The 15,026-nt window shown below is 30.4% G+C and overlaps 1 protein-coding gene across 5 annotated transcripts in view; it reads left to right on the top strand.

Annotated features, from left to right (window-relative positions):
* LOC143253432 (dedicator of cytokinesis protein 3-like) overlaps positions 1-15,026 on the top strand; it is a 95,751-nt gene that overhangs the window by 40,424 nt on the left and 40,301 nt on the right. For all 5 annotated transcript variants that reach the window (XR_013029632.1, XR_013029633.1, XM_076507304.1 and 2 more), the window contains exons 20-28: positions 131-347; positions 928-1,118; positions 5,400-5,635; positions 6,891-7,002; positions 8,675-8,861; positions 9,455-9,732; positions 10,415-10,626; positions 11,990-12,068; positions 12,579-12,679. Coding sequence is in view for 3 of the 5 variants with exons in the window: in XM_076507304.1 (XP_076363419.1) it covers positions 131-347; positions 928-1,118; positions 5,400-5,635; positions 6,891-7,002; positions 8,675-8,861; positions 9,455-9,732; positions 10,415-10,626; positions 11,990-12,068; positions 12,579-12,679 (1,613 nt within the window). In the remaining 2 variants the exon portion in view is untranslated. The remainder of the gene's footprint in view (positions 1-130; positions 348-927; positions 1,119-5,399; positions 5,636-6,890; positions 7,003-8,674; positions 8,862-9,454; positions 9,733-10,414; positions 10,627-11,989; positions 12,069-12,578; positions 12,680-15,026) is intronic.

Raw genomic sequence — 15,026 nt, 5'->3', positions numbered from 1 at the left:
TTAATATAATTATTAGTTAATCAATTCAGTATCTTATTATGTCAAGTGAGTATTGTGAAATATGAATAGAAACAAAACTATACTATGGTTGAACGTTGCTACAGTTAAGTCTTCTTGTACTCATGTCTAGTGTGAAGATAGGACCAAATTACAAGAACCAATGGCTTATCTTTCACTTCCTGTTGGACCAAAAGATGGAGTAGCTCCTGTTCAGTCCTGTGGATCAGCTTCTTCTGGAGTTTCACAACCATACACTACCTCAGCTGTGGGGCAGCAGTTCACCCGTAGTCCAAGAGAAATACTTGAAATTAATACTTTACTTTGCTCAACTAAGCTCACGCAGAATGGTGAGTTATTGTAGTATGAACGAGTAGGATAAGATTTCATACTGCCTGTGATTAGATTTAGCCTAATGTCAGCTTGTTTAAAATATGTAGAATGTTTATAATTGTTTCTATTAATTAAAGTCCGAGAAATGTTTATTTACAAAGTAAACTTGTGAATTTATAAAGTTACTAATTGTGAAACAAACTAATCAGAAATCTTTTCTAAAAACACAATAAATTATTTGTGTTTTGTACTTTTTTTCTTAGTTGGTTATATCATTTTTCATGTGAATTAAACTTAAACATTCTATTTGAGGAAATGATGACTAAAAGACCCAAAAAATTAAAAAAAAATTATTTTCTAAATTTAAGAGTTACATTGTGATGGATTTACTGTGTCTTGAAGAAGTGAATGAAAAATTTTGAATGAAAGCATGAACTGTTAACACGGGTATCAATCACACACACACATTATTGAAAGCATTTTCATTATGCTAACTCTTCATTACATCATAGTAGGTTATTTTTCGTCGTGTATGTTAGTTACTCAATCCCAGTCTCGATAAATGTTGAATTTTTCGTTTTGTGTAACTGTTTACAGGAGATCTCCTTGCTCTCCTTAAGTGGAAAGCTCATCCTGAGAGAATTCAAGACACCTTATGGAAGGTGATGAAACTAAATGGTGAGGAGATTGTCAAGTTTCTGCAGGACATCCTAGATGCACTGTTCTCCATGTTTTCTACCATTGATGGCAAGGCAACAACTCACTCAGGCTTGGTATTCAAAGTCCTTGTAAGTTCATACAATATTTGGGCTTCATGCAAAGCTTGCATTTACAGAGTTTGTGTTGTTAGTCTTAGCTAAGATGTGCTTTAAACAATCACATAGTATTCAAATGTAATTTTCATATCTAACGTAACAATATGACAACAGGAATTATTGTGTGTGTAATTTTGAAATGCAGAATCATCTGGCATGATAAATATAATAGTATCAAAATTTTAAACATATCGGAGAATAACCTATGTTATCTATTATGGTTATTTGTTAATAGCAGTCTCATATGTGCCTTTTACAAAACATTGACTGTTATCATTTTATGTAGATTTTGTGTTGTTATGTTTGGGGCTTTTAATTCCTTGTTGTACTCAATGAATTATAGAGACCATGTTGCTGTGGTTACAACTTGGAGATATAAATTACATATAAGACAAAAGAGCATTGATTTTTAAGAACACTTTCTTTAAATTTAATGTCATGACTTAACTCTTTCACCTAGAGTATCCTCTACTATGCCTAACAAAATTTTATTAAACTACATTTGTTATATATTATAACAATCAGCATTGCATAAAATGACACATATGACATATTTTCTCCTCGTATCTTGTCTTCTCTACAATAAGCAGTATACAACTTGTAATGGCACTGTCAGTAGTTAAGAGCTTAAAGCTACTTAGGATAAATAAACACAGTTTCATGTCACAATTTGAAGTTATTCTAGAAAGCAAAATGAGTAATTTAGAGTTTTGGTGGTGGTGATGGTGGTTGCAAGGTCAGTCAAATTGACCAAGCCCTTACTGAAAGAGTTGAACAGAATATTGGCTTGAAAATAATTCTAGGTTGAAGATGAGGATAAATTTTACAATTCAAAGCATTTTTAAATTTTTTCTTTACTTTTACAACATGTCTCTGTATGCAGCAAAGCATAAACTATCTGTTTTGTGGTGAAACATTTGTTAAATTTAGTTATATAAAGCCTCTATTTTGTAATAGTGTTATCAGTCAAATAAAAGGGAAAATTATTTCTTAATATTTTCCAACCTCTTCATGAAACCCAGAAAAAGAAGTAACTGTTTTACAATGTATTAAGATATGAATACTTGTTGCAATCAATGTTATAAGTTAGCAGTTGAGTCATGTCCAAAATTTCCTACAAGTATTTAAACAAATTTACAGAATAAACAATATATGTCATAAAATTTCATTTTGGGTTTTTGCTTTTCATGTACATGGAGTCTCTCTCTCTCTCTCTTTCTTTTTATAAACCAAAAACATCAGTAGGTTTGAAGGTCTGTGAAAAGATCTTAGATTAAGTGGGGAGGATTCTTGGGTTACAGGGGTTTAAGAACTGTTGTCATAGGGCAATTTGTGTTATGAACTTCAGTTAATTCATAGAATATGCCATAAATTGAACCAACTGGTCTGATTTCATTATAACATGTTTCATATATTACTCTTACTTTTTTTATCTTAAAAAGGTAACTTAATAAACATCTTTCTCTCAAATATGTAGTATTAACTTCAGTTTCTTAAATTATCATCCAAGCTGGTTAATGCTTTTCATGTGTAATCTCTCTAATTCAATATTTCTGTACAATTACCTACATTACTAAATTATTTAATTGTAGCTAAAAACTTGTTAGATAAGTTTCTTTTATACAGTTTAGGGTCAAAACTGTGAAAACCTGAAACTTCACTATAAATATTTTTCCACATTAATATTAGTTTGAGTTTTACTATGAGAACTGTTCAAAATTAACAAAATATTCTTACACAGATAACTCAGAATGTAATTAAACATCTGTACTATTATTATATGCCAATAAATTTTACCACAAAACAGAGTTTATAATTAAAAATTATGTATTAACTAAATTTCTAATCTTATTTCTCTTATCTCTGTTCTCTGCATTTTGATATCCTTATGACTTTAAAATCTGCAGTAATTCTAGAAAAAGTACAGGTATTTTTTAACTTTTCAGTTCACTGTACATTGATGATTTCACTATAGTTAGGGTAGATAAAATAAGAGATAAAGTAAAGAGTTGTAAAAAAAAATTGATATTTGTTTAGGAGGCACTACAGGTTATGGAAATGAAATGCCAAATTTCACTCTGACTCGTTAAAGGTTTCATAAACGAACAGGAAAATCTTTAATAAAAATACTTCATTAAAACAAATCAAATTTCCAAAATTCTATGACCAACACACATTTAATTTTTAAGAAAGGTATGTCAGTTTTTGTGAAAATACATTCAGTATATTCAGGGTTACAGTATGTATGGTTTTGTGATTACATGGTGATTATATAGTCAGTCACGTTGAGAAGGTCTCTATCGATAGGATTAAATGTTGTCATTGTAAATAGGTAAGACCCCCAGTGGCACAACGGTGTGTCTGTAGACTCGCATCGCCAAAGTCTGGGTTTCAATACTCATGGTGGGCAGAACACAGATAGCCCATTTTGGAGATTTGTGCTTAATTCCAAACAAACAAAACAAATAAACAGATAAGTTGGTTCTCTACATGTTTAAGTTACTATGAGGAAATTGTGTTATATAATTGTCTCAAACAGTTTAAACCATTATACAAGGTGTCCACAAACGAATATACCAAAAATAAAGTTGAATAACTTTATTGTTATTTGAGATAACAAAACAAGTTGAACAAATATGACTAATAAACATGTAGGTTTTGTTTTATTTTTGTTTCTTTGATAAATTATGACTAGAAATTCATATCTACACACACTACAAGAGTTCCTTATCCCACAACTTTGAGAATCTCTTGGCTTGTTACAAATAACTATCTTCCAACAGGATGAAGCACTACCCCACTTTGCTCAAATTATTAAAATGTTTTTAAACCAAACTTTTCTAGAACATGGGATTGGTAGAAGCAGACCTATAAAATGGCTTGCTTGTTTGCCCAATTTAATCCTTTTAGATTTTCATCTCTGGGGGATTCTGAAAACAGAAGTCTTCCATAACAAACCAAAACACCTTGAAGAACTGAAACTTTGGATTCATGATGCTATCTTTTCCATCGCTACTGCTGTGATGTAAAATGTTTTTTCAGAATTTAAACACAGATTAATTGTCGTGAATGGTGGAAGACACATAGAGTTCCATTAATCATTTAAGCTAAAATTAATAAATGTACAACTTGTATTTATATTAAAATTTTCTTGTTACCTCTAATTAGAAAAAGTTAATAAATTGTATTTTTGTTATATTTATTTTTTAATGCCGTGTGTTACCAAAGATGTGTGGAAGACATCTTTCTTGATTTTTTTAAAAACCAATTGGATGTGTGCTAATTTCAGAAATTTTTAAATACAACCATATTTTAGTATTTACTATTTTTAGATACTAAAATAGTTATTTTGGGAATGTTGTTTAAAAGTAAGTGCAACTGTAAATTAACATTTCCTGGTTTATGGTTTAAAAATAATTTAATATGCATTTCAATATGATACACTTGTAAAAAGATCCTTTTCCTGTGTTTCATGAAAAGATCTCAAATTTAAAGTTTCACCCTTTATTTGATTGATGATATATGGAGACCACATAATTATAGAATTAACAAGTTCTATTAAACACAGGGTTTATTGTGTTTTGCCAGGCACAAAACAAGTGTTTTAGAATTAAAAAAGATATAAAAATTGTATAGAATCATAACACGTATGCTCAGTTTCTCGTAAAAATTGTTATTAAGCTGATGTTTCATTTAATTACATTTAAAGATGGTATTCTTAAAATGCAGAGCTCTTGTGTAGATTTACTTGAATAAGGTGTAACCATATTTGTGTGGGCTCTAACAGTTTGTTGTTTGGCATCAAATGTTTAATACTTCTTATAGTCAGTCATCTATTCTTCAAATGTTTAATACTTCTTATAGTTAGTCATCTATTCTTCAAATGTTTAATACTTCAAAAAATACTTTTATGAAAAAAAGTGTATGTATATATAATTGTCCTCTTATGACATAGTAAGAGCAAATTATAAGCTTATGTATTACAGCTGTTTTTCTTTTATTTAATGGCTAGAACTTCTGAAATTAGATTTTGCTAATGTAGTGAAGTAAGTTAGGCTTAGCATTTTAATTTTTCTATGATTTGTATATTGAATTAATCATTTAGACAACAATTATATTGATGTAACATTATTCATTTTGTTCAGACAAATAGCATGTTTTCAGTTGGCTGTTAGTATGTGTGATGTAATGTTTTAATGGTATCTGTTTTTTTTAACTTTTGTGTCACCTTGAAACATCAATAATGTCTCCTAGGTTCACATACTAACCCTACTGGAAGATAACAAATTTCAGCACTTCAAACCGGTCATTCATGCTTATATCACAGACCATTTTGCAGCTGCTCTTGTTTATAAGGGATTGTTGACATGTGTAAAGAATTCTGCAGAACTGGTACGAGATAGTGAAAAGCAAGAGGCTATTCAGAAATGTTTTCGATCCTTCGACTATATTATCAAGTTCATTATACAGTCTAGAAAGCTGTTTGCAAGGTATATTTAAAACACTTTTCTTGTGTTTTGCTTGTATGAGTATTTACACATGTAAATACATATGCTTGTATTTATTTCTCTGACAAGTGCTAATAAAAAGTGTATTTTTGATGGTTATGTTTTTTTTAGTGTGTAAAGTATCTTTTCAGATCGATAGTTATTTTTTTATGAAGTTAATGCTTTAGTAATGTAATGAAATAAACGTAATTAATTTCTCAGGCAATTCACTTGTATTATTAATTATGTTAATCAGACATTTTATTTTAAACCTTACTAACCTTTTTTAAACTTTGAATTCATGTAATCAACAGAAAATGTTGTTTGATCTACTCATGTGTATTTGTGGTTATCAAAGCAAGTAAATTATTTTAGATTATTGATAGTCCAGAAACATGTCTTATACATGTGTTTTACAAATATTCATATTTTAAATGCTTAGCAAGTAATTTTTATGGGATTTATCGTCTCAGAATTACCTTTCTTCCACACATCATCAGTAGATATACTACTGAATGCAGTTAAATCATTTTAGGTTATTGTCACTCCAAGAATACATCTCTTAAATGAATAAACAAAACCATGAGGAAGGATTGTGTTACAAATCTAACCTATGATTAATTATATTATAACCATAATTTTTTAAAAGCCAAATCAAAACACACAAAAATTAAACAAAATATGCTGCATTTTGTAAAGAAAGATCCTTGGGTACAAGCTGCAATGTGGGATTATAAAATGTATCTTATGTTTTGGAGGTGACTATGGAAGTAGGACCCACATTACAGTGGGGATACACCATCTATCAGTCTTAACCTCCAATTTGCTAGTCTCACATTAGAAATAGACACAGTTAGACTAGAAATTAGGAGAGCGAGATGTAGATACTCAAGTCCATAACGTCTCACATCTATATTGCCATTCACTGCCTGCAGACAATTGTGGAAAGGTGACTGCTCTCCCAAGTAAAGAATTAATTAAAATAAAAATAAAGAAATAAGATTCTACCATTTGGGGGTAAGTAAGATAAAATCTTACCTCTTCATGTTAGCATTCCAGCTCCCATATGGTAGAAAGGCACTAATTGACAACACAGCAATCGAACTATACTGGCATGTATGTGTGTATGCATGTTTTTTTTTTCTTTACAGGTTTCTGTGTTTTTTAACACAATATTTACATGAAATGTTAGCATTAACTCATAAGGGTTTTTTTTTTATTTTGCCTGTTAACATTTTGCAAAAAAATTTTCTTATAGAGCAACAGGTAACCAGAATGAGGAAGGTTTTAAAGAAGATTTGGAAGCACTGTTCAGTTCTTTCAGATACATGTTAGGTTTCAGCAACATCCAAGGAATCTTGACAACAAAGGTATCTCTTCTCATTCAGATTTTCATCTAGAATTAAATATTTAATCAGTCATTATGTGTTGTGTGAGTTATATGAACAATCTAGCATTTCTGTTCTCCAGATCAAACTTTAGGACTATTTTTTAATATTTTCAAGATTAAAATAGGTAGGAAAAACTTTGTTTGATACATGAGATCACATATCAAAGTTTTTCGGATCCCCGTCGCACCAAACGTGCTTGCCCTTTCAGCCATGGGGATATTATAATGTGACTGTCAATCCCACTATTTGGTAAAAGAGTAGCCCAATAGTTGGTGGTGGGTGGTGATGACTAGCTGCCTTTCCTCTAGTCTTGCACTACTAAATTAGGGACGGCTTGCACAAATAGCCCTCGTGTAGCTTTGCATAAAATTCAAAAAACAAACAAACAAAAACAATGTAAGTAAAGTTTAATATAGTGTAATAAAGGTATTAAAAACTATTACACATTAAGAAATTTCATGTTCTGCAAAGTTATTTTGTCAGGCTATGAAAAGATAAAACAGTCTCACTGATATATCATTTTAAGGAAGATACCACAGTATCATAATATAAGAGTTGTATTGAATTATGAGATGGTTTAGGACATTATATTAAAATAATTTTGGAGCTTCGATATATTTATAAAGTCCACATCGAAATATGTGGTCAAGTTTCATGTGATGACTATTCAGTGCAGTTTCCATTACAGAAGGCTTTCATGTTCAAAGCACACCAATCTTCTCTGATATATTTCATAATCTATCTAGTGTACAAGGAGGATTGCCAATTTCAAGAGTCCAATGACAAAGAAAAACAGAGGTACTGCATTTAGCAACTTGATTGGTATGTTTTCTTATAGAATAGCAAGAATATCTATTTCCTTTTCCAGGTGTTTGGGTAATGAGGTGGTTGAAATGTAGATATTGACTAGAGCCTTATTTTGGTGAATTCATATCCTGTTGGTCTTTTTGCCAAATGGAAATCCTTCCTTTTTGTTGTGTTGTGCACTTTTCCTTCGTGCAAGTAGACACCTTCAGCAACTGACCTGTGTGTTCGTGGATTTTCATCTGTCACAAGACGTCATGCTTTACTTACAACAACTTAAATAACATGTTGCAGGTCTCTTTCTGGGTTGTTCTAGTGTCTCAGTTTGATCCTTATTTCTTTATTTTTTCAATGTCATTAACTACAAGGGATATCACTCTTAGAAATTCAAAATCTCTGACCTTAAGATGTCTTTTAGAATCAAAAATATGAGTATTTCACATTGGAAAGGGTTTTAACATCCCTTCCCAAAAGTGATCAGTTTTTGATGGGATTATGTTATCTACTATAAACCAAACAAAGTCAACATTGAGTTCTGTTAAACTACATATCAGCCATGGTTGTCACATGATTCACTGATTTGCTTATTCCAAGTCATTTTAATGTAAAATACTTACCTGTAATTACCTGTAACAACATGGAAAATGTTTTAAAGTGTAGAATTATACATAGTCTTTTCTGTAAATTGTTGACCAACAAAGGCTGTGGTAAGATGACTGAAAGTTTTTTAATGTAGAGAAAAATCCACGTCTAATTCTGTGTATTAATTTACCAATGTTGTGAATTTTAATGGGAATGATTTTATTCAGTAATACAAATTTGACAGTAATGTTTTCTTTGTATGTAGGTGGCTCTGGTCAACAGTCTTAGTTCAGTGTTTGAGCAACTTCTGGAAGTCCTTAGTGTACAGGAAGTTACTTTTCTTATCAAAGAGACTGTTGGACAACTTCCTGGTGACCTTCCTATTCCTCTGGTTCAGTCTAAACTTAAATGTTTCCATTGTATTGTAAAGTCTCCTATTTTTCAGAAACAAAGTAAGTTATTACCAGTGTGTTTTTTTTTTTAATTAAATTGTGAAAAAAAAAGATACACTGAAAATTGAATTCTTATATGAGTTAATTTAATAAACGTAGACTGGTGAATTTTATTTGCTGACTTTTGTATTGATTTTGTCTATATGTATGATAATACTAGCTTTATCCTGTGAATTACTAGTTTTTTATTATTATTATTTTGTTGTTGAGAGTAGATGTATAATTCAGAAAGTTCACTGAGAGTTTTACATTTATTAATTATTAATAGTGATTATAGAATATCAACAGGAATTGTTGGAGGTCTCAACTTGGCACATCTGTTTTTATGTTTACTGGTTATTAATGTTGGTAATAGAATATTAACAGGAATTGTTGTACGTCGTGACATGGCATCTTCAGCACCTTGTGTTGCACAAACAAGAGCTGTATGTATTGTCTGAAGTGTTTTCTGTTTACTGGTTATTAATGTTGAGTATAGAATATTAATAGGAATTATTGTACATTTTGACATGGTACCTTTGGGACCCTATGTTGCACAAGCAAGAGCTGTATGTATGTTCTGAAGAGTTTACTGTTATTGATGCTGGTTGCAGAATGTCGGAAGGAATTGTTGGAAATCTTGACATGGCACCTACAGGACCACATGTCACACCAGCAAGAGCTTCGGCTCTGTTCTGACATGTTGGGGGAGATCTTGAAGGTTTTATACTGGGAGAAAGACCAGCAGCAGCAGAATCGACCTCTTAGTATAAGCAGTGCCTTAGGTTTCTCTGATCATTCTGTCATCCAGGATGTTGACATTCTAGTTACGAGAATCTTAGAAACCCTTATTCGTAGTGTGAGGGACATTGACAGGACGTCTACTGTTGCTGTAAGTGTCATAAAATATATTGAAATGAGATGTGTGTGTCCATTTATGCTGTAAATAAATGAGACGCGCGTGTCCAATCATGCTGTAAATAAATGAGTCATGTGTGTTCAGTCATGCTGTAATTAAGTTTTATGTCTTTTAACAATGACTTCTTTCTCTTTTCTTTTTGTATGACTTGTACTCAAACTGCTGTGGAGAAAACTACAAATTAAACTATATGATAGAAAGTTCTGTTGGAGTATTACTACTGTATGATATGTGTGTTTGAAACACCTTGCTAATGTCTGTTGTAGGTCTAATAGTAGTTATTTTATGTGACCAGATAAAAGAATGTTGAGAGACTGAAACTTAGTTCCTGGATATTATTTCAATCATTACAGAGCTCTTGAACAACATGTTATAAGTAAGGAACAGATAATTAATACAAAAAGAAAACATACTCTTGGTTTTAGTGTTGAAATATTTTCAGTATGATATGTTTCATGTTTGTCAGATATATATTAAAGTTTCTTGACTTGTTTCAGTCTTGTATGTTGTTTTTAAACATTGATAAACAACAGCAGTGCCATCTTTGGAAAAGATTTGTTGGTAGATACCTACTAAGAGTTAGGTAGGTTTGAAAAATGTTCTTTTTTCATGTTTAAGAATTATTTTTTATGTAATTTTTGTATTTATTGTTCAGGGTCCCTTAGTTGCAAACCTTATCACTTTGCTTCGTCTAATGGACGAACAACATTACTCCCATTTGTGGGAGAAATTTGGTGACAGGCACCAGATGAGTGATCATAGAGAGTTGAAAGATTTCTTGCTGCAAGTTTTCATCGTTTTTCGTGAACTTCTAAAGCAGGACATTTTTCCTCGAGATTGGGTTGTTATGAAAATGGTCACCAATCAGTAAGTTAAATTAGTGTCTGGCTTACCACCACAAAACTTGTGTCAGAACATAACAGTTTAATCACTTGATTTGTGTTACCTCAAATGTTACTTTAAATTCACTGTATTTATACACATAAATACTCTTCTAGTCACAAGAACAGCAGTTCATTTGCTGTTGTAGCCAACACTAGTGTTCATATTAAGAGATACAGGTTTTGTTTTAGTGTATTATAACATGAACATTATCTGTGGTTAATCCAGTTTATTGTCTAATTCTAAACAGTGGAGTTTAGTTTGAGGTTCAGTTGTTGAAAACAAAGTAAAATAACCATTTAACTTATAACTAACATGATATATCTTATTGAGGGATGAAAATTATTTTTTTATTATATTTTTTGATTCTACAGATGTTTATCACAAAATAACATACTTTTAATGTGTACCTTGTGAAATGTCTGCTTTCTTTAATACATAATCATGTCTTAGATTGTAATTTTTGTTGTTATTTCTTTATCAACATTTTTATTATAAAAGTAATAATCCTTATTTTACTGTTACAGCAGTATTACAGGTTAATAATTAGATACTTTGTTAAAATGTGAATATAGTGTAATAAATGGTAATATTTGAATATAATTTATAACCCTAGCACTAAAATATGATATAAGGAAGATGTAGTTAGATATTTCAAATGATTACTTAACACTTAAATCCTTATTTCATGTGTTTACTAACTTAAATACCTCTAGTGGGTCAGCAGTGAAGGCTTGTAACACTAAAAATTGGGTTTTGATACCTGCAGACAGCATAGTTAGCCTGTTTTGTAGCCTTGGCAATATTCACTAAAATGGTTTTGTCAGGATAAGTTTAAGTAATGACAGAAATACCAAGTTTGTAACCTTAGTCTGTTGATAAAAAGACTTTGATACTGAAACAAACAAGCAATATCAAGGAACTAGGACATTAAATCACAAAGTTTATAGTTCCCAGTTACTGAAACAGTAACAAGAATAGTAGATATGACAATAAGGACAGTAGTACTTTTGTTGGAAGAACTTCCACATAGATTGCGACACTAAAGTGTTATCAGATTCTAATCTATCATTTTATATTAAAGAATGTGCTTTTGTTACAAGTATAACTGTCATAAAGTTCTACCTTCTGAAAAGTATTATATTTTTAATAGTTGGGCTGAAATATATAATAATGAAAAATACATTTATTTGACTGACTGAAGTTACTATAAAAGTAATAGGATTTGATTATGTGTTTTGTATGTGATTTCTATGAGATATGAATATTATTTATTCCATAACTTTATTGTTACTAGTGTTTATTATTAAGTGTAAGATAATAGTTGCATATGTTATTTTATTTTCAGCATCATTCTTTGTGCTTTACAAGAGTTTGCTCAACCACTGACAATTTATTTTTTGGAGAATGGATCTTTTGATGCCCAGGTAATACAGCCAATCTGCTCTTTTTTTCCTTTTTTTTTGCTGTCAGAAATATAGGACCATAAAAGTACTTTGTTTTTAATTATCTTGATTTTCTACAGTATAATAATTTTTATATTTGAAATATGCAATAAGGAACATAATTTATTTGGTTTTTATAACTAAGCTATAAATGTGTTTTAAAAAAAGTTTAACTGGTTCAGTCAAACACAACAGTGGCAAACAGTGAAACTGAGGTCAAATATTTCCCAACCTTTCACCTGAACATTTTGGTCTTGTAATGAAATCAGTGAAACAAAATGTTCTCTTTTTGTTGGCTATATCATTGTAAGGAATTAATAATTCCTTGCTTGAAGAAGCAACTGTTAATTATTTGTATTTATAAGAAATTTTCAACACATCTGAAGAATAAATGTATTAAGATAAGTTTACACACATGTGATGTGAAATGTTTGTGAACTGTGTGTTAGGTTTGACTGAGCATTATTGTACTTTGTGTAATGTAATTTTCAGCTCTGGAGTAATTACTTCACCTTAGCTGTAGCCTTTCTCACTCAACCATCACTGCAACTGGAAACCTTCTTGGAGGCCAAACGAGACAAGATTTTGGGAAAGTGAGTATTTTGATAAATGTCAAAATGTTGTGAGCATCATTAATTTGTTGTACACGTGAAACTAACACAAATATTTTATCACCTAACTTTTTAGTCGTGGCATAGCGGCTCATAGGATATCCTTGCTGACAAGAAACCCACTGGAAATAAAATGTCTCAATGAATAGTATGGGTATTAACACTTTTATTAATAAGGAGAGAACAACATTTTGACCTTCCTAGGTCATCTTCAGGCTAAGAACAGCTCATAGAATGGTTCTGAATTTTTTGTTTTTTTATTTTCAAGTGCAAACTTTTACCATGTAGCTCCATCATCTCTTGACCAATTTGAGATCTATTTATAGTTTTGGTCTCAAGAGATCAAACCTTTTCAGTTTATATATTTTCCAAGCCTAAGGTCTCACACATCAGTTTACTTAATTTTGCCCAAAATAATTTCAGTTTGACTGTAAGCTGATAGAAATTCTAATGAGTAATAATATTGAGTCAGATATATGTGTGTGACCGATGCTTGGTATTTCTGGTGTATAAAAATATAGCTGTTAAAAAGGTTAAAAAAAAAAGACGTAGATTAATTTGCTTTTATTTTGTCTAAGGAAATTTCAAATGCTGTCTGTTGATAATAGATTATACCTTGTATTTCTTTATTTTGAAATTCTTTTGACACTTAATCAGTTGCTTGAAGTTTTGAGAACAGAGCCACTTGGTTGCCAAAAGCTATTTTTACTTAAAAACCTTGTATTTAAGTATGTGATAATTCTAATACAAATTTAGTAAACTTGTGCTAGAAGAAAAAAACTTGAAGTAAAACTGTCTAAAATTCACAAGAATGAGCCACAAAAGTTTGTTCACTTAGTTTCATTGTTTGGTTAATAATACTTTATATGTAAATGGACTTCTACCTTTTTCTTATTGAAATTGACATCCTCTATATGTAGTTTTTGAATGTATGGCTGACATATGTATGGAATGGCTGTTATTACTATTACTTACATAGATATAAAGGCTAATCACCTTAATTTTATAAAAGTTAGAATTGAATTATGTTATTGTCTGATTGTTCATTACCTGCAGTGATGAAGTTGGTATGTTGATTGAAGTTGCATTGCTAGATTACCTGCTTTAAACTTATTTTACAATATGTTACATTTCATTTGTTTGTAATTATTCATTTTTAATATCTTCATTGAAAACATATTTTTAAACTGGAGTATAGTATAACCTCTTTCTATATTAAGAAACTCTAATAAATTTCTACAGAAACAATTGTATTTTTACACTCGGCTTTCTTACTTTTGTTTTTAATTGGAAGGATATTGTGGTTAAAACAGAGTATATTGTTTAAAATCATAATTGGATTGAGTTCAAAGTATCTCTTAGTAACAACAGTGACATCTACCTAAATGGTTAGAAAAATAGATAATTAATCAAAACATTAACAGTTTTAACACAACTTATTAATAAAATGTTACATCTATTAGAATTGTTATTTTTATAGATAATTTAGTCTTATACCTATAATTTAATTATCACAGAATCTTAGATTCAACTGTAGCAGTACTTTTAACTTCAATAAAAGACTTTAGTGATGTTTCTCTATTATTTTCACTGAACCTGGAAAGAGTAAGTTTTCTTAACCACTATGGTAATGGCATCTTTAGATTTTCTTCTTATCAAGTACACTACTTAGTCTATCACCAAATATTCATTCCATATTGTAGTTTTTCATTTTCCTGAACACATGACATTAAGGGTGATGTAAATATATCATGGTTGTTCTTTTTCTGCCTTGTTTGTATTATTTTAGCCAGACAGGGATGGATCATTGAATCTCTCCAATTCATTGTCATAAATAGTGGAATGTTGTGTTTTATTTATAGGTACTTAGAAAGTCATGAACTTCATGGAGAGGAAACACATAATGTAAAAAACAACACAAAAAACTGTTATTTGTTTGGAAATACGTTTGTCTATTCTGGTTCTTGAGGCTTTAATCAACCTGAAACAGGCTGTTCTACCAATATGTCATTCTTATAAAAATGATTATGTTTCCATGAAGTATCTGATGCTGTATCAAATAATGTAACCATAACTGTTGAAAAGTAACAAGAACCCTACGAGAGTTTCTTGACTGTGAAAGATGTATTTTCAGCTGTTTTTATAAGATAACAGTTACACATCTGGCATCAGTAATTCTTAACAAAAGTATTTTTACCTATGAAGTTTTTTTTGGCTTTATTTTGATACAAAGAGTTGTGTTATCCAACAGTTTATAGAGGCTATATTCTCAGTAAAAATAAAACACTGTAAAGTCAAACATATTATGTGGTTAAGGTTTTGCAGTATT

The sequence above is a fragment of the Tachypleus tridentatus genome, chromosome 6 (assembly GCF_004210375.1).
Source record: "Tachypleus tridentatus isolate NWPU-2018 chromosome 6, ASM421037v1, whole genome shotgun sequence".
NCBI lineage: Eukaryota > Metazoa > Arthropoda > Merostomata > Xiphosura > Limulidae > Tachypleus > Tachypleus tridentatus.
Note: the sequence above shows the minus strand (reverse complement) of the source record. Positions and strands in the feature narration are given on the sequence as shown.